The sequence below is a fragment of the Prionailurus bengalensis genome, chromosome E1 (genome assembly GCF_016509475.1).
Source record: "Prionailurus bengalensis isolate Pbe53 chromosome E1, Fcat_Pben_1.1_paternal_pri, whole genome shotgun sequence".
NCBI classification, from domain to species: domain Eukaryota; kingdom Metazoa; phylum Chordata; class Mammalia; order Carnivora; family Felidae; genus Prionailurus; species Prionailurus bengalensis.
In genome coordinates, this window is record NC_057347.1 from 12,367,479 (window position 1) to 12,386,781 (window position 19,303).

General features: G+C 41.2%; 1 protein-coding gene across 2 annotated transcripts in view; it reads left to right on the forward strand.

Moving 5' to 3' along the window:
* Positions 1-2,211: 2,211 nt before the first annotated feature.
* DHRS7B (dehydrogenase/reductase 7B) overlaps positions 2,212-19,303 on the forward strand; it is a 61,454-nt gene continuing 44,362 nt past the window's right edge. The window contains exon 1 of one of the 2 annotated variants that reach the window (XM_043583357.1): positions 2,212-2,319. In XM_043583357.1, the coding sequence (XP_043439292.1) occupies positions 2,300-2,319 (20 nt within the window). In that variant the 5' untranslated portion in view covers positions 2,212-2,299. Of the gene's footprint in view, positions 2,320-12,335; positions 12,890-19,303 lie in introns of those variants that run through there. The other variant, XM_043583360.1, reaches the window with a different exon arrangement.

A 19,303-nucleotide genomic window follows, 5' to 3' on the forward strand; every position in this document is an offset into this window, starting at 1 on the left:
TTGCTGAGCAGTGGTACCGGTCCTGACTCTTCATCTAGTTCCAAGACCACCCCAGAAAGGAAGGAGGGGGTACCTCCTCACCATCAAGAGGGGGTGGAAGTTCAGGTTCCCCACATGGAACCATAACACCACATTGGGTGAGAGCCTTCTGCTCAATGGAAATGAAAGTCCAGCTGTCCACTTGGCCTTCTCTGACATCACATCAGCAGAGGGAGGAAAGCGGTAGTGCTGTCCCTTTATTGCTTACCTTGAGAAGAAGCCTAAGCTTTCCACTTAAGTTTTTTTCTGGCAGGAGTGGGTGTGAGGCTAAAGTATTTTTCAGAGGTTTTGGCTGGAGTAGAGCCATTGTTGAAATGTTCTGTCTTCCAAAGCTGCCCCTTTCCTGGTATTTCTAGTTAGAGAGAGCAGCGGTCTTTCCTTGGGGGCTTTGTCTTTGCACGTGGGCATTTCTAGGTTGCCTGCCCCTCTGGTACCAGTCTGGGGTAATGAGGCAAAACCAAAAACAAACCCCAGGGAACTCACCACCGTGTTGTTCCTCGGGTCCCAAGGTCCCTAGCCAGTCTGCCTTCTCTCCACTTTTCAGACACTGTTTATGCTTTTTAAATATATATTGTCCAGCGTTTTTAGTGGTTCTTATCAAGAGGAATAGTGTGTCTATTCTGTCTTCCTAGAAAGTCCCTGTCCCATTTTCATTGAAAGGCATGGTGCTGTGCTAGCCTGGGGTCTATTTGTATAACATCCTGGCTGGGAAGTTAGAGTTCTTCACTTGCATTCGGCAGAAGATCCAACTCAAATTGGCTATAAAGACATTGGAATTTATTTTCTTGCTTCCAGAATGACTCCAAGCAGGACTGAAGTGTATGAAGGGATGGATGATGGCTTGGAAAACTAACCCTAGAAAACTGGCTCAGTCTTGCAGTAAGGACTCAGGATCATATTGGGTTTATTACTGGGACATTTGCACTTTCTGAACTAGCAAGTAGGAGTCTAGAGTTTCCAGAACAGTGGGCAGGGGACAGGCGGGTCTACAAATTCCTGTGAAAATATCTAAGGAAAGCATATTATACATATTATTTGAAAAGCTTAGCTAACATTTAGTTAAAAATATAATTTCCTGTTTCTAGATTGTCTGAGTACTTGTGAGGCTCTCCATGAAATTATTAGTTGATGAAAATGAATGAAAGCAATGTACAGAGCAGTATCTACAGCATGCTGTTTGTACAAGGGACAGTGGGGAGAATGCTGAATGTATACGTAATTGCTTGATTATGCATGAGAGCTATGGAAAGACAAACACATCTCGTGGCATTGTTACCTAGTGGGAAGAGAACTGGGTACCTGGAGAACAGGAAGGGAGACTTCTCAACTTATACACTGTTGCCATCTCTTGAGTTTTGAGCTATGAGAATTCTCAGCTTCTCTCTCAACATCCTCTTTTCCACAGTTCCACTTCAAACAAATTTAGATCTTTTAAAAAATCTACTTGCAAGAATTACTTACATCTTGTGAATAAAAATCATTTTCAGATATATGGATTGCAAATATCTTCTCCACTCTATTGCTTGCACTGTACTCTCTCTTGTCTTAAGTTTCCATGTCTTACATTTAAGGACGCAGCTCATCAGCCTTTCCCTTTCGGGTTGGTACTTCTCTGTGTCCTGCTAAAAAGGATCTCCCCGTCCCACGATCACAATATCACGCTGTTGTTTTCTAGAGTTGTACCTTTCACAGTTAGGTGTAGTCTTGAATTATGTTTTTGGTCCGAGGTAGAGGTCAAGGCTCATTACCCGCCCCCCACTCCCCTGCTGTCATTCAAGTGATCTAGCACTATTTACCTAAAGTAACTTTCCTATTGCATTACGGTGGCTCCTTTGTGGGGGAAAAAAACTCGACTACAAATCTGTGGGTTTGTTTCTAGCCTCTCCTTTTCCAGTGATCTTTTCATTTATCTTTGCTGTTTTAGTTATGTCTTTATAGTTGATAATAAGTCTTGATAACTGTAGCAGATGTTCTCCACTGTCCCGACCACGCCCTCCACCCCCGACCCCAACACGCTAACCGAGAGAGCGCTCGAAACACAGACCACGACCTTCCGAATTTCCCTCCAGAAGACGGAAGGAAGGCAATTACGTACGCTTCGCCTCTCTGACCTCAGAGTCGGGCGGGTCCTGCCTGCACCTCGAGGGAGGCAGCCCGGCACGCATGCGCAGCCTGAAGGCCGGGATTGGACAGAGCCGCATGGGCTGGGCGAGGGAGGTCTCGCGTCGCTTCCGAGGCGGGAGGATGAACTTGATTGACCATGGTCACTGAGGCGACCAGGTAGGGGCTAGGGAGGAAGCGACCCTGGTGGCGAGGGGCGGAGGGGCGCGCCCGGAGCCGAGGCGCGCGGGCCTATCCTGAGTCGAGTGCTCTCTGGGCCCCGGGCGAGGGGGAGGGAAGCGGGCGTGGAGGCCGCGGACCCCGAGGGGCCTCAGGCTGCCCGCCGCCCCTCATTCTGAAGGAAGGCTCAGCTTATACAGGCACTTATACTGGAGTTCCGCCTCTGGCACTTTCTCTCTGGGCCGCCGGCGCCTTCGCGGAGGTCCCAGCGGCGGTGTGTGCGGCCGGAAAGGGCTGTAGTGAGGCCGCGGACCCGCCCGGGCTTCGCCGAGCGCTAGGCGTGCGCCCCCGGCTCGGGCCTGTCCCTTTCCCGGATTCCGCACCCACGGACGTGGCGCCGCGCGGCAGGGCTCAAGCCCTGGAGGCTGGTGGCGCTGGAGCCTGGTGTTAGAGACCTAGGGTTAGCCGGGGAGATCCCGTTGTTCGCACGGCAGGGGAGAGTATCGCAGCAGGGGGCTCTCTTACTTCTCTAACTCGTCCAATCCTTGTCCTGACGCATCCTGACTGTGCACCTTAGGGCAGATGTCTTAAACTCTTGGCGCCTGTGTCCTCAGCTGTAATTTCGGGAATAATACCCCCATATTCGTGAGGTTGTTGTGAAATGTAAATGAGATTGCCTGTAGAATGTTTCCCCACCCCCCACCCCCCCACCCCCCCACCCCCCCCGCCAGTGTGGGGCACATAGTAGTTACCCAATAAATGGTACCTGTAGAATTCTCTTTTAAGTTCCCTTTGGTATAGTGATTTGAGAGTTGAGAAGTTACTTTTGGTGTAACTTCTGAGCTTCATATATACCTGTGTTTAGTGAGCTAATAATTGATTCTTGCAGTGGAATTACCGGGAAGTGCTTTTCACGTCCTCCGACCGGTATGGAGGTGGGGGTGGGGGCAGGGTTGGTGGTGAGGAGAACCAAGAGGAAGTCAGTTTCTAAAGAAGTGGCAGGTGGAAAAAGGTGCCCTTAGCTTGGCGATCCAGAGATAAAATTAGTGAAATGATCGGATTCTTCAGCAGGATAGGGAGGGGAACTAGCTTTTTGAACACCCACGTAAATGTTTTCTGTTGTAGATATCTCTCTCACTCCTCACCGCAAAAGAGTGAAGTGGGTGGTCCCTTCATATGCTTTCAGTGAAGTTATGCAACAAATAAGTGGAGGAGGCAGGGTTTTACAACTAGGCCTCTGTGTTAAATCTAGTCATTCTGGTCCGGGGGTTGCCTTTGAAGAGGTCCTTGTTAAAGAAGTTATATTCAAAAGGTAGTCTGGAGCCTTGTCATAATATAGTTTTATGAACATACAGAGGTCCCCCAACTTTTTCCCAGGGTAGCTTTTTATTTCTCCTGAGGCTTATGCTGGGAAGGAGTGGAGCTCGGAGGAAGAAGCAGGGTCATGACTGGGCCTTGGTCGGGGGTGATCAGTAAGACGGAGTGCTCCTTCTTGCGGGGATTTTTCCGGGATGGCATTCTGCCGTCCCCCAAAACGATATGATGAGGCTTCCAGATTAACAGTTGATGAGAGTTTATGTAGTCCCAATAGGGGTTCCTTTAAAAGGAGGCATTATAAAAATGGATATGCATAAATTACATTTTGCTGAATTAATCTTTTTCAATAGACAATTTGTTCCACCTGATTTGTTCCATTGTTTTCCTTTGGAACATTTGAAGCTTCATTAGAATCATTCCTTTTATTCCTGGGTGAGGGGGTTTCTTTTATTGTAGCAAATGCAGGACTTTGGGAAAAAACCACATTGATAGCATTGAAAAGGATCTTTGTTGTGATTTTTTTTTTTCTGGATTGTAGATTAATTAGGAACCCGGTAGAAACACTGAAACAGTAGTTACCATATGTTTATTTTATGGCACATACCGAGCCATTTACCTAAGAGGGAAGTACTATTTTAGCTCCATTTTTACAGATGAAGAAATTGAGGCTCAGAGAAGTCAAGTGATGTGTTTAAATTTGGAGACTCTAAGAGAGAACAGAAATAATGTTTAAGGGGGGGGGTCTCTTAGGGTTACTCGGATGCCAGACAATATAAGAACGAAGGGACATTTTCTCATGAAGGCATGGAGTTTCCTACTGGGAGAGAAGGGCACTTATCTCAAAGGCAAAAGCCTGGTGTTTTATCTGCATGTTCTGGGCCAACGTCAGCACAGCTGGACTCTGGTCCTTTAGACTTTGAAGCCCAGGTCTGGAACCTACTGCCTTGCAGTAATGGGTTGCTGATGTGCTTTGCTTTGAAAGAGGCCGACACTGTACACAGGAGTGTGCAAGGCATATAGATGCGTGATCACTTCACATCCAAAAAGATTCCTGGCTTTATAAACAGATCTATTTACGCTTTTCTTTTTTTTTCTTTTTTAAATATTTTTTAATTTACATCCAAGTTACTTAGCATATAGTGCAATAATGATTTCGGGAGCAGATTCTTTAATGCCCCTTACCCATTTAGCCCATCCCCCTTTCTTTTCTGTTTTATTTAAAATTGTTTTCTAGATTTTTAAAAGTCTTAATTCCAGTATAGTTAACATACAGTGTTATATTGACTTCAGGCGTATGATACAGTGATCCAACAATTCTATATATTACTCGGGGCTCATAAGGTAAATGTACTCTTAGTTCCCTTCACCTATTTCACACCTCTCCCGCATACACCTCCCCTCTGGTAACCATCTGTTTGTTCTCTATAGAGTCCGTGTTTTGTTTTCTCTCTCTCTCTCTCTCTCTCAGTTTGTTTATTTATTTTGAGAGAAGGAGAGAGCAACCATGATTGGGGAGTGGCAGAGAGGGAGAATCCCAAGCAGGCTTTGCACTGTCCACACAGAGCTGGACGTTGGGCTTGAACTCACAAACCGTGAGACCATGACCTGAGCTAAAACCAAGAGTCAGACGCTTAACTGACTGAGCCACCCAGGCACTGCATTCACTTGTTTCTCTTTTTTCCTTTGTATGTTTGTTTTGTTTGAAACAAACGAAAACATGGTGTCTTTTTCTGACTTATTTTGTTTAGCGTTATACTCTCTAGCTCCATCCGTGTTGTTGCAAATGGCACGACTCCATTCTTTTTTATGGCTGGATAACACCCCATTGTATATATATACCACATCTTTATCCATTCATCTCTTGATGGACACTTGGGCTCCTTCCATAATTTGGCTATTGTAAATAATGTTGCAATAAACATAGGGGTGCATATATCCTTTTGAATTCGTGTTTTCATAGTCTTTGAGTAAATAGCCAGTAATGTGATTACTGGATCATAGGGTAGTTCTGTTTTTAATTTTTTTTTTTTTAACATTTTTTTTTAATTTATTTTTTTGGGACAGAGAGAGACAGAGCATGAACGGGGGAGGGGCAGAGAGAGAGAGGGAGACACAGAATCGGAAACAGGCTCCAGGCTCCGAGCCATCAGCCCAGAGCCCGACGCGGGGCTCGAACTCACGGACCGCGAGATCGTGACCTGGCTGAAGTCGGACGCTTAACCGACTGCGCCACCCAGGCGCCCCTGTTTTTAATTTTTTGAGGAACCTCCATGCTGTTTTCCACAGTGGCTGCACCAGTTTGCATTCCCACCAACAGTGCAAGAGGGTTTTCTTTTTCTTCATATCCTCACCAACACTTGTTGTTTCTTGTGTTTTGATCTTAGCCATTCTGACAGGTGTGAGGTAACATCTCATTGTAGTTTTGATTTGCATTTCCCTGATGATGAGTGATGTTGAATATCTTTTCATGACTCTGTTGGCCTTCTGGATGTCTTCGGAGAAATGTTTGCTCATGTCTTCTGCCCATTCTTTAATTGGGCTATTGGTTTTTTGGGTGTTGTGTTTTATAAATTCTTTGTATATTTGGATACTGACCCTTTATCAGATATGTCATTTGCAAATATCCTCTCCCATTCAGTAGGTTGTCTTTTAGTTGTGTTGATTGTTTCCTTCACTGTGCAGAAGGTTTTTATTTTGATGTAGTTACAATAGTTATTTTTGTTTTTGTTTCCTTTGCCTCAGAAGACATATCTTGAAGGAAGTTGCCGTGGCTGATGTCAAAGAAGTTTCTGCCTGTGCTCTCTTCTTCAGAGTTGTTTTAGATAATACGTTCCTATAGTATACTTAAAATGTTGTATTCAGACTTGCCACTATATGTTTGTATAAAGGAGCCGTGTTTGTGTTTTAGTCAAGAGCATGGAATGAATGTACCTTCCCTAACATATGCATTCCTCTCTTTCTCCATGCTTTAAGAATAATAATAGTTAACATTCATTGGGTGTTATGTGCCAGAGTTTATGCTAAGCATTTTATTGAATTATTCAATTCTCGCAATAATCCTATAAAGTAGGGACAGTTATTTTTATTTATAGAGGAAGAAATGGGCTCATAGATGGTAATAAATTTATACAAAGGCACAGAGCTAGTAAGGGCAGAGCCAACTCAATGTACTCCAAAAACTAGTGCTTATCTATGTATTTCATTCATTCCTTCTTTGAGCAGATATTTATTGAATATAGCTACTCTCTACCAGCAGTGTACTAGGTGTTGGGGATATAGTTATGGTCAAAACAGACACAGTCCTGTTGTTGGGTTGCTTATAAGTCTAACAGTGGAGACGGAAAGAGAATTACAAATTAAATATCAGTTGCAGTTGTAGTACGTGCTCTGGAGGACAGTAGAGGGTGCTAGGAGAATGTATAATGGGGCCATTTGGCAGTGGGAGGGAATGAGGAGAGACAGGGAAGGTTTTGCTGAGGAAATATTTAGCTGAGACCTTTAAGGACTGAGTTGGATTACACTGGGCAAAGAGAAGGGTGAAGAGCTACCAGGGAAAGGGAACCTGGATTGGGGAAGGACTGTGGCTCTTGGAGTCAGCAAAAAGGAAGGGCCTCACCATGATGGTGTGGCCCTCCACCCTGTGTTTCTTACAACTCCGAATCCAGCAGGTCGCAATGCCTCGAGAATGGGAGCAGCTTGTGTCTTGTAGTTACTGAAAGACCTGTGTGGCCAAAGGGTGGAGGATGTTGCCCAAGTCAAACACACAAGGGAGGTAAGGGTCTTACCCTAAGAGCAGTATTGCTCCCCAGTCTTGGATTATTTATAGTCAGCTCCACAAACCATATCTACTTTCCAGTTCTGATTGGAGTCCACCCTCCTTCTTCAAACATGTGGTTAGACCTCTGGTTGCCTACAGGATGGATATTGGGGATGAGAGGAGGGATAAATACCTAAATATGAGATGTAATTGGCATCGGTAATTTGCCCTATAATGCTAAATAAAAACTGAGTGCCAGTGTTTTGTTTCATCATATTGTGTCTGGTTTGCAAAATGATTTAACGAACATTTTATAGCCTCACTATGGTCCACACCCTGTGTTAGCCACCTATGGTACAAATATATAAGGACATTCTTTTCCTTCACCGTGCATAATTTACTTAATGTTTATTTGCCTTCCATTTAGGATGCTGCAGTTGTTTTATCAACATTATTTTTGGACATACATTTACTTTGCATTTATTATGTGCTGGGCACTGTGCTATGGATATAGCATGAACAAATAGTCATAGTCTCAGTTGTCATGGAGTTTAAGCTCCCAGTCTGGGCTGGAGGGCAGAGAGAGAGGGAGTCAGGAAGATGAGGTTGAAGAGGTAGCAGGGGTCAGACCATGCAGGCCTCATAGGTCATACCAAGGATTTAGGCTTATCCTAAGAATGGTGGGAAGCCATTGAAAATTTTCAGTCATGAGAGTAGCATCAGTGGGTCTGTGTTATTAAAAGATCACTTTGGCTCCTCGGTGGAGGCAAAAGTCGATGGATTTGAGAACTATTTAAGAGGTAGGATCAATAGTGCTTGATAATATGTTCACTCTGGGGTGAGAAGGGAGAGGGAGGTGTCAGGGCTAATTCTTCATTTTCCGGCTTGTGCTTCCATGATAGGAAACCGTGAAGGAAGAACATGCGTTCAGTTTTGGAAAAGGTGTCTTTGAAATAATCCAAGTGGAGGTGTCACAGAGGCAATGATATAGGAGTATCTGGCACTCAGATGACAGTAATGGGCTAAATCCCTAACAAACTCTTGTCAGGGAGGAATTTTTTTTTTCTTGTATTGTGGTCATCAAGGTTGGGAAAGTGGCAGTAAGGTAGCCCAGTAGAGAGTAGAATTTCTACACGTTTATGTGGGGAAAATAAAATCTGCCTACCTAAGAAATGATCTTCACAAATATGTAATGAAAGAAACGAGTTTTATTACTGAATGAGCATTAACCCAGACTGGGATACATCACAAGTAGTGTGCTAATGAGATTACGAAAACAAAAAAGAAATTCTACCTTTTACAATCCATTACATATAAAGTCTCAAGACAAATGGTAATCTTTAAGAAGACTTGACAGTGGCATTTGATGTACTTGCTTTCACAGTTCATCCTAAATTCAGCTGGTAATTGTGGTCATCTGTACTAATTAATTGCCTTTATCTGAAGGTAAAATAAAACATCTTTGATTTCTTTGTGCAGGTAATAGAGGTGTGTAGGCTAAACTCCTACCCTGATGGGGAGCTGAGGCACTGTCTTCCTAGATATTTACATTTATTTATTTAAAATATAATTTATTGTCAAGTTAGCTAACATACAGTGTATATAGTGTGCTCTTGGTTTCAGGTGTAGATTCCCATGATTCATCGCTTACATACAACACCCAGTGCTCGTCCCAACATGTGCCCTACTCAGTGCCCATCACACATTTTCCCTTCTCCCCTGCTCCCACCATCAACCCTCAGTTTGTTCTCTGTGTTTAAGAGTCTCTGTTTGAAACTATTTTTTCCCCTTCTCTTCCCCATGATCTTCTGTTGAATTTCTCAAAATCCAGATATGAGCGAAAACATGTATCTTTCTTGGACTTATTTCACTTAGCATAATATCCTCCAGTTCCATTCACGTTGTTGCAGATGACAAGATTTCATTCTTTCTCATTGCCACGTAGTACTCCATTGTGTATATAAACCACAATTTCTTTATCCATTCATCAGTTGATGGACATTTGGGCTCTTTCCATGATTTGGCTATTGTTGAAAGTGCTGCTATAAACGTTGGGGTACAAGTGCCCCTGTGAATCAGCACTCCTGTATCCTTTGGATAAATTCCTAGTGGTGCTATTGCTGGGTCGTAGGGTAGTTCTATTTTTAATTTTTTGAGGAACCTTCACACTTTTCCAGAGCGGCTGCACCAGTTTGCATTCCCACCAACAGTGCAAAAGGGTTCCCCTTTCTCCACATCCTTGGCAACATCTGTTGTTTCCTGAGTTGTTAATTTTAGCCACTCTGACCGGTGTGAGGTGGTATCTCAATGTGGTTTTGATTTGTATTTCCTTGATGATGAGTGACGTTGAGCATCTTTTCATGTGTCTGTTGGCCATCTGGATGTCTTCTTTGGAAAAGTGTCTGTTCATGTCTTCTGCCCATTTCTTCATTGGATTATTTGTTTTTCAGGTGTTGAATTTGGTAAGTTCTTTAAAAGAGATGGCTTCGGGGCGTATGAGTGGCTCAGTCAGTTAGACATCTGATTCTTGATTTGGCTCAGGTCATGATCTTATGGTGAGATTGAGCCCCAAGTGAGCCCCACACTGGGCTCTGTGCTAGTCTGTTTAGGATGCTCCCTCCCTCTCCCCTTCCTTGCTCACACTCTCTAAAATAGAATAGAATAGAATAGAATAGAATAGAATAGAATAGAATAGAATAAAATAAAAGGCTTCTAGGACTCTCAGGAAAATTATTCCTGAGTTCTGCAGCTAGCTTATTTAGCCTTTAAAAAGATTTGCATACATATCAAAGGGACAGAAGAAAACTTTATAAATACTAGCTTTTAAAAAAAAAATGTTGTAAGAAAAAAGAGGGAGAAAAAAATGATCTCGTTCCCTTTTGGCAACAGGGAAAGGTCAGTTCCAAAAATTTACTTATACTTACAGTGCAGTATGTTGGAGTGGAGCACACACAGAAGGGGGATTATTCTGAAGATGACTTTTAAGTGAGTTCCATGTAGTTGAGTATAGGTAGGATGCCCTTAAATGGCCAAATCTAGCCCATAATTTCTTATACATTGATTTAAAGAAAAATGTGGATCTGGATCCTGCTGGTAGTTTCCAGCCAAAACTATCATTTCTCAGTCCTACCCACTGTTAAAAAACAAAATTCAAGGTAAGTAAAATTTAAAGATCTTATTAGCTTGGGACGCCGGGGTGGCTCAGTTGGTTGATCATCTGACTCTTGATTTCAGCTCAGGTCATGACCCCAGGGTTGTGGGATTGAGCCCTGCATCAGGCTCCATGCTGAGCACGGAACCTGCTTAAGATTCTCTCTCTCCCTCAGCTCCTCTGCCCCCTGCTTACTTGCGCGTGCTCTCTCTCTCTCAAAAAAAAAAAAAAAAAGTAAAGGTCCTATTAGTTTTATTCAGTGACTCATGAATCAGGCAGCATTGCATCTAGCAGACAGAGAGGAGCTCTGAAGAACTGTACAAAATGAAAAGACTTTTATAAGCAGAAGGGAGTGGGAACAAGGAAGTTATATTAGCAAAAAGTGGTTTGGTTTTGGCAAGGTCACTTTCCTTTAGGGGAGCTAGGGGTCTGTCAGACAAATTACGTCACTAATGTTCACCAGATGATTCCTGATTGGTTTAAGATTCCATTTCTGGCAGAGGCTGAGACTAATTAAGACTCGGTTTGGTGATGTGGAGCTTAGCTTATGTGACTCCATTTTGGGCCTGTTTTCTTATTTTTAACCCCAGTCATCCGCATATGAGACCTTTCTTTTGTCGGTAATGTTATGATTTTAATGCAGAAATGAACTCTCCATTAATCTATTTTGGAAAACCATACACATGAGGATGAAAATTGAGCCTGAATGGCATGTAAATTTAGCTTGGAAGCTTCTTGCCACCCACCAAGGTAGGAAATTGAATAAATGATTTTAGATTCTACTTGAGCTCTCCCTCTTATCTTAAGTTCATGGTAACCTGAGACTTGTCTACTCATCTGCTTATGGAGGGAGAGGTCTGCTGATAGCAGCTGAATTAATGGAACATTGCTTACAGTAGTTTGAACTTATTGCTAAGGTCATGTTTGTACTAGGAACACGAAGTTTTGAAGGGAGAGGTAAGTTTTTCCAGGTTTATGTGAGTAGTACTTAGTTGTTCAACTGCAAGGTATATTAGGAAACCGCTGTTGCTTCACAATTCTCTGTGAGTGTGGTATTATAGTCCAGATTGGCTTAAAACATTTGTTAAACTGAATCAAGGAAATTGTACTGAGTTCCTATTAGGCAATTAGCTTGTTTACATTCCATTCTTGCATAAAAGCTTTTGTATTTTGTTTGGGTGATTTCAGCTGAGTATAGGGATTTATTCATCTCCTAGACAGTGTTAAAATTTTTTCTGTTTTAGGCTCCAACCAAAGGATTATTAATATTATTATTATTATTTACACCTTATTTGATGTACTTAATAGTTAATGTGAACTTTAGAATCTGAATACCTGGTCCAAATCTCTATTCTGCCACTTGTTAGCAGTGTGATTTCAGGTGCTTTTCTCATTTAGCAAATGGAAATAGCTATCATACCTACCCCATAGGATTGCTACGAGGATGAAATGAGATCATGGGTATGGAGTATGTAACCCAGGACGTTGCAAACCTTAAAAAGTTAGTAATTGTTATTAATATTTTTCTTCATACAATAGCCAATTATGGTAGCAAGCTAAAAGTTACTTTTTTAAAGTATAACTTGGACATCTGTGTAATATTGTTTCACTCTATTAAAGTCGTGTGTTAGAAGGAATCACGGAATAGGTAAAAGATTATGTTAGATATAGAAACGTACCTCTGGTTTGAGGAGTTGGGATACGTAGTAATTTGTACCACATTTTCAAGGGAATGAAGGATTGTGACATTAGATCTTATAGCATTCTGTAACACATAAAAAGCATCTGAAAGCAGCACTGTTCCTCTTTTCCTGTCCGTTTCCAGATCTTCACAAAGGGTGAGTGTTTTTCTCTCTTCTCAACCTGGAGATTTACAAATTGTGACAAAGAGTGGTTCTCACATACCTGCGCATGCACCTCCCAAGGGCCCAGTCTGGTAGGTTGCACCAAAGTGGTATCGTTTTTGCTCTCCACTGACTCTTTGGGATGGTGATTGCGGCCTGACGTTCTAGCTCCTGAAAACTAGGAGGGAGCCCCAGGTGCTGTTAGGGCTCAGTTGGCTCATTTCACACAGGCTGTCCGTTTGTTCATCATTCATTCAGCAATATTTACCGAACATCCACTTTGTATCTGACACAGGAAACAGAGAGATGAAGTGAGGGGCTTAGGCCACCAGGGAGAGACCACATGTGGACAGATCACGTACAACCAGGTGTTCCAAGAACTCTGGCATGAGGCATCAGACAATTCTGGGCTTTCTTCTTCATCTCATTTCATACTTTCGGGTTGAGAAACACTCACATGAGGTAAACATGCAACAGCAGAGGGTGTTTTTAGCAGCCAGGGTAAGTAATTCCAATGGACCTCTCTCATCACTTTGTAGTGTACAAGGAACTGTTATCTCTCTAATCCTTAGCTCATAACTGTCTCAAGATGTGTGTAGAATGAGGATTATTTCCTTCTTTTATTGGTAGGGGAGCTGGGATCCAAAGGGGATGATAAGTTCCATGGTGGAACAGAAAGTAAATGGTGGCAACATTTTGACTCCAAACCAGTCGCTCCACCATTGTAGTAATTACAGTGATTTGCATTTCATTTGTAATTCTGGACTGCCTCCGTTTAAGGAATCTAGACTTCTGCAAATCCAGGTGTACTAATTCATTCAGTTTTAAGGGGTGAATATTTGCATTGAAGAAGGACTTGCCAGCAAAGGTAGGTATTCTAACTTGTGTCCAGATGGACTCCAGGGGGTTTGTGGATCTCTTGATACCATTTGCACAGTTTACCTGTATAAACTTGTACTTTAGCAGATTCAACAGTAATAAGGCTTTCAAAGGACTCTGTACTGAGAAAAGGTGGAGAATTTTAAAAATTCAGTATACAGGTGTAAAAACTATGGTACTTAAGTTTTTCTCAGACAATATTTCCTAGACAGTAAATGCTCCAAAAAATTGTTTAAAAAAATAAAATTTAAATGCCACTTTGTAGGAAACTGTCATGTTCCTTACTGTGTGGTAGAATATTGTACTATGTAGAAGTGTCTCAATTAATGAAAAGGGGGATAAAAGAGAAGGAAATTGAAATGGTTAATTTGGCCACCCATGAGTGCCGGACGTAGCAAGGAAGATTAATTTATCCATTTTGTCTGTTGGTTCTTTTCACCCTGACATTACTTAGCAACTTTCTAAGTAGATATAACCCAGCAATTGTAGAGATAAGTGCTATCATTTCTAATCCTTCCTGCAACTGTGTGAGACAGGTATTAGGCATATTTTGCAGATGAGGAAATTGGCTGAACTATTAAGTAACTTGTCTAGAGATACTTACCTAGGTAGTCTGATTATTGGTATTTGAACTTAAGCCTGCCTGGTTCCAAAGACAGTTTGGTGTATCATATAAATAATTTTAAATTATTATTCACACCTCTCATTTATATCTCAATGGAAAAATGGTAGCTGGAAACTTGATCTTAGGTAAAAATCGAGACAGACTTAAATTTAAAGGGAAATTATTTGTTGGGGGAAAAACACTGAATCGTAAGAAACAAAATTTGGTTTTGAATTGTATTAGAAGGAAGGCATGGTTGGACAACTGTAGCAACTGAACCAGGCCAGGGATACTGGAGAAAGTGAGGAAATGTGAATTCTTACAACAAGAAGCAGTTTCGCAGTGATCTAGCCTCTTTTGTCTTTCTTCCCACAAACTTGAAATTTATCTTTTTCCCCTCAACATTTTAAATTTAACTTGGCCACACATCACATCTTACAAGCCGTCTCTTTTGAAAGTTTCTAAGTGACCTGCAGTATTTGATTATGAAGACATTCAGATAGGATATTTGAGAGAAATAATTTCCGTTTGATTAGGTTTGTGTTATCATCATCAGTTTTAATTTCTATCAGTAGAAAAAATTCTATTAAGTCCTTGGGATGGGCTGGGAAGACTTCTGGTATGGTGAAGAGGTTACAAAGTTGCCCCCCCCCCCCCAAACTAACTTTAAACAGGACAAAATTGTCAAAAAGAAGCATTTCAGAGGTCTGTGAATTGACTAAAGACAGACAATTGAGAAGCATTTATTCATGAAACAGCACTGAACATTAGGTAAGACCAGTGAGAATCTGTGGCATTCTTGTCTGCACTACTCCCACCCCATACCCCCAGCTCAGTTAGTTCAGTAGTTCCACCAGGGTGGGGCAGGTGGTGAAGACCAGCTGTCTCACTGTCAGAGGAAGCTAGCTATTTGGAACAGAGAGAAAACAAAAAACCATGCCCAGCATCTTTGTCAATAAAGCTAGTAATCTTGTTGGGAAGTGAGTAGGGAAGGCCAACAGCTTACTTAGTCTTAGGTTGTGGCCCTGGTTGGGCATGCAGTGGACCAGTAGACTAGTTAGAAATTTGACAAGTCCTATAAGTGAGACAGCCGTAGATGGGTTTGATAAACCCCCAAATACCCTGGATGACTGGAAAGCTACATGTATGAGCATAGTTGACTAGGGAGGGCACAGGCTATCTATATACATCCCTGCATGTCAGTGTGCAAATACAGAGTTGTTAAAGAAAGCTTAATGGAAAGTAAAAGCTGAGGAAGACTTAAAATGTGCCTGAACTTTGAAGGTACTTCCCATACCACACACAGATTTATCTGCAAAGGGTAGAAGCTGTATTGCTTTGAGGTGTTTGGGCACAAACCCTGACATGTACTGTTGACCATTACGATACTCAGATACAGAGTCTACCCTCAGTAGGAAGCCAAACATAAAAATAAAAATGAGAAGAAGAAAAAAAAAAGAAAAGAAAAACTGAGCAGAGATATCAGTGGCCACACTACAGGTTTAATACAGGCAAGTTATTAAACAAATTTTAAAAGTCAGCTACTCTGGCAGTCTCCAGAAGGGAAAATGAGAATCTGGAGTCGCTAACAATGTGATATCTAAACCAGCCAATTTTCAACAAAAATTTATAAGACATGTTGAAGAAACAGGAAAGGGTGACTCATACCTAGGGGAAAAAAAGCAAAAAGAGCAAAGGTTGAAGACAGATTAATAGAACCTCAGAAATCCGTGTGTCAATATCAAGTACTATCATTTGGGAGTCCCAGAAGAAGAGAGAATGGGACAGAAAAAATATTTGAAGAAATGATGTCCCCAAACTCCCAAATTTGATAAAGAACATTGTATTAATTTCCTATTGCTGCTGTAATAAATTACCACAAATGCAATAACTTCAAGCTCAATAAATTTATTATCTTATAGTTCTGGAGGTCAGACTAAAATCAGGGTGTCAGCAAGGTTGTATTCCTGCTGAAAGCTCTAAAGGGAATCTTTTTACTTGCTTTCTAGCTTCTAGAGGCCATCAGCGTTCATTAGCTCAGGGCCCCTTCCTCACATTCCTCTAACCTCTACTCCTATTGTCGCATCTACCCATATGACTCAACCCTCCTGCCTCCCTCTTATGAGGACTCTTGTGATTGTATTGAGCCTGCCCAGATAATGCAGGATAATCTCCCTGTTTTGAGGTCCTTAATTTCATCATATCTGTAAATTTCCTTTTACCATGTAAATAAGGTAATATACTCCTAGGTTCCAGGGATTAAGATGTAGACATCTTTGAGGGATTTTTATTCAGGCTACCATAAACATCAGTACATATATCCAAGAAACTCAGCAAACCCCAAGTAGGGTAAACACAAAGATTCACACTGAGATACATCATAGTAAAACTGTTGAGAGGCAAAGATAAAACTTAAAAGCAATAAGAGAAAAATTACTTTTTCACATACCGGGAACAACCATATGATTAATGGCTTAACTTCATCTTAAAGGATGGTGTTGGAACTTTTGGTTTCTTATTCAGCATGTAAGGAGCTTAGAAGCTGCCCTTCCAATCCCAACAAGCAAAAAGCTGAACAAATGGAAAAATCAGCCAACGCTTAGGATCTGTCAGAATCATGAGATCACAGAGCAAACTGTTGCCACCAAAATTGGTGAGACAGGTACAGAGAATCACATTTATTGGAGTGGTAAGAAAGTCTGAACTGTAATTGACAAATTGCTGGAGGCTCGGTGTGAACAAGTCTGAGAGTTAAAAACTGTGGAGGGACCCAGTCAGAAGAGGGCCCCACAGTTTGATGAGTTTTAACTTAAGAAGCTCCACAAGGCCCTCATACTGAATATTGGAGAAAAATTCCCTTGTGCTTCTGGTGTGGGGAGGGAAAAGTAACTGTTTTGAAATATGTCACAGCATTCTGTTCTTAACAAGACCTGCCCCCAGGAGAAACTATTCTATCTAGAGAACTTACTTAGGGAAAGGGAAATCCTCAACTCCCATCTCCCTCTAGTCATCCTGTCCTATCTAAGGAGGGGAAAAAACCCTGAGAACCACTGGTGAAGTTAACGGTTTGGGAGATGGGCTCACCAAAAGACTAGATAGAACCACAGAGCCATAGTGTGCTTCCACTGCCTCTACATTTCTCAAGGCCTATTTACTGCAGTTCTTTTTAACCAGCACATCATATCTGCCTTTCAACAGAACATTACAAGGCATACTGAAAGACAAGATAGTTTGAAGACACTGAACAGCATTAGAGCTGGAGTCAGATATGGCAGAGATGTTGGAATTATCAGACTGAGAAAGGAAAAAGTAAGCACCATGCAAGAACAGATGGGTAATGTAAGCAGAGAGAGAGAAAATCTAGGCAAGAATAAAAAATGCTACAGATAGAAAACACTCTAAGAGAAATGAAGAATGTCTTTGATGGGCATGGCTGTGGAAAGAATATCTAAGCTTGAGCATGTGACAATGAGAGCTTTCAAAACTGAAAAGCAAAAAGACAGAAAAATATACAAGAACTGTGAAATAACTACAAAAGATGTAACATATGCATAATGGGAATACCAGAAGGAAAGAGAAAGAATCAGAAGAAAGATTTGAAGCAATAATGATTGAGAATGTTCCCAAATTAATCTGAGACACCAAACTATAAATCCAGGAATCTCAAAGAACACCAAGTAAAGTAATGTCAAGAAAACCTCACAACACCTAGGCATACTATTGTTAGACCTCAGAAAATCAGAGATAAGAAAAAAAATCTTGGAAGAAGCAGAAAAAAAAAATGTATATATATATATTACCCATAGAGGAACAAAGAAATATATCTAATTTCTCCTTAGAAACTGTGTAAGCAAAAACAGAATGGAGTGAAATTTTCAAAGTGTTAAGAGAAAAAAGCTGAGAATTAAAAAATATATATTTTAAACATTTTTATTAAAATATTTTTAATTATTTTTTATTTATTATTTTTGAGGGACAGAGACGGAGCATGAGTGGGGGAGGGGCAGAGAGAGAGGGAGACACAGAATCTGAAGCAGGCTGCAGGCTCTGAGCTGTCAGCACAGAGCCTGACATGGGGCTCAGACCCAGGAACTGTGAGATCATGACCTGAGCCAAAGTTGGATGCTTAACCGACTGAGCCACCCAGGTGCCTCAAATTTTTGTTTATTAAAAAAAAATTTTTTTTTAAACATTTACTCATTTTTTGAGAGAGAGAGAGAACGAACAAGGGAAAGACAGAGAGAGAGGGAGATGCAGGCTCCAGGCTCTGAGCTATCAGCACGGAGCCCAACGTGGGGTTCGAACTCACAAACAATGAGATCATGACCTGAGCTGAAGTTGGACGCTTGACCAACTGAGCCACCCAGGCACCCCAATTTTTGTTTATTTTTAAAGTAATCTCTATATCCAACATGGGGCTCGAACTCACAATCCTGAGATCAGGAGTTGCATGTTCCACTGACTGAGCCAGCCAGGGTCCCTAAAAGGCCTAGAATTCTATACCCTTGGGAGATACCTTTCAAAAGTGAAGGAGAAATAGACTTCAAACAAAAATTGAGGGAATTTGTTGCCACTAGACTTGCCTTGCAAGAAATGTTAAAAGAAGTTCTTCAGAAAAGGAAAATGGTATAGGTCAGAAACTCAGATCTACATCAAAGAAGGAAGAATGTTGGTGAAAGTATAAGTGAAAGTAAAATAAAAACTTTTATTTTTATTATCCTTAATTGACCTAATAGGTAACAGTTTGCTCAAAATAATAATAGGTAAGATGTATCAATTTGTGTGTGTGTATGTATGTGTGTGTGCTTATGTATAAGTGAAATGAATGACAGCAATGATAGATGGAAGAAAGGAATTGGGAATATTTTGTCACTTGCATTATCTGTGAAGTGGTATAGTTTTGTTTGAAAGTGGCCTTGGATTAGTTATAAATATATACTGCATTCTGTAGAACAACCACTAAAAAAAGCATAACTGATACTCTAAGAAAGGAGAGAAAATGGAATTATATAAATGTTCAGTTAAAACTCCAAAATGTAAGGGTGCATGGGTGGCTCAGTTGGTTAAGTGTCTGACTCTTGATCTCAACTCAGGTCCTGATCTCAGGGTCATGAGTTCAAGCCCCTTATTGGGCTTTGCACTGGGTGTGAAGCGTACTTAAAACAAAACAAACAAAAAGTCCAAAATGTAGAAAAAGTGTGGAAGACAAATATAGGAGCAAAGAATGATTACAACAAAGAGAAAACAGTAACAAATATGATAAATATTAATCTAACTATATCAATAATCCCTCTAAACATCAGTGGTCCAAAAATCAAGACCCAACCATATGTTGCCTGCAAGAAACTCATTTTAAATATAAAGACACATATAGATTAAAAATAAAGGGATAGAGAAAGATATATCATGCTGACTAATCAAAAGAAAGCAGG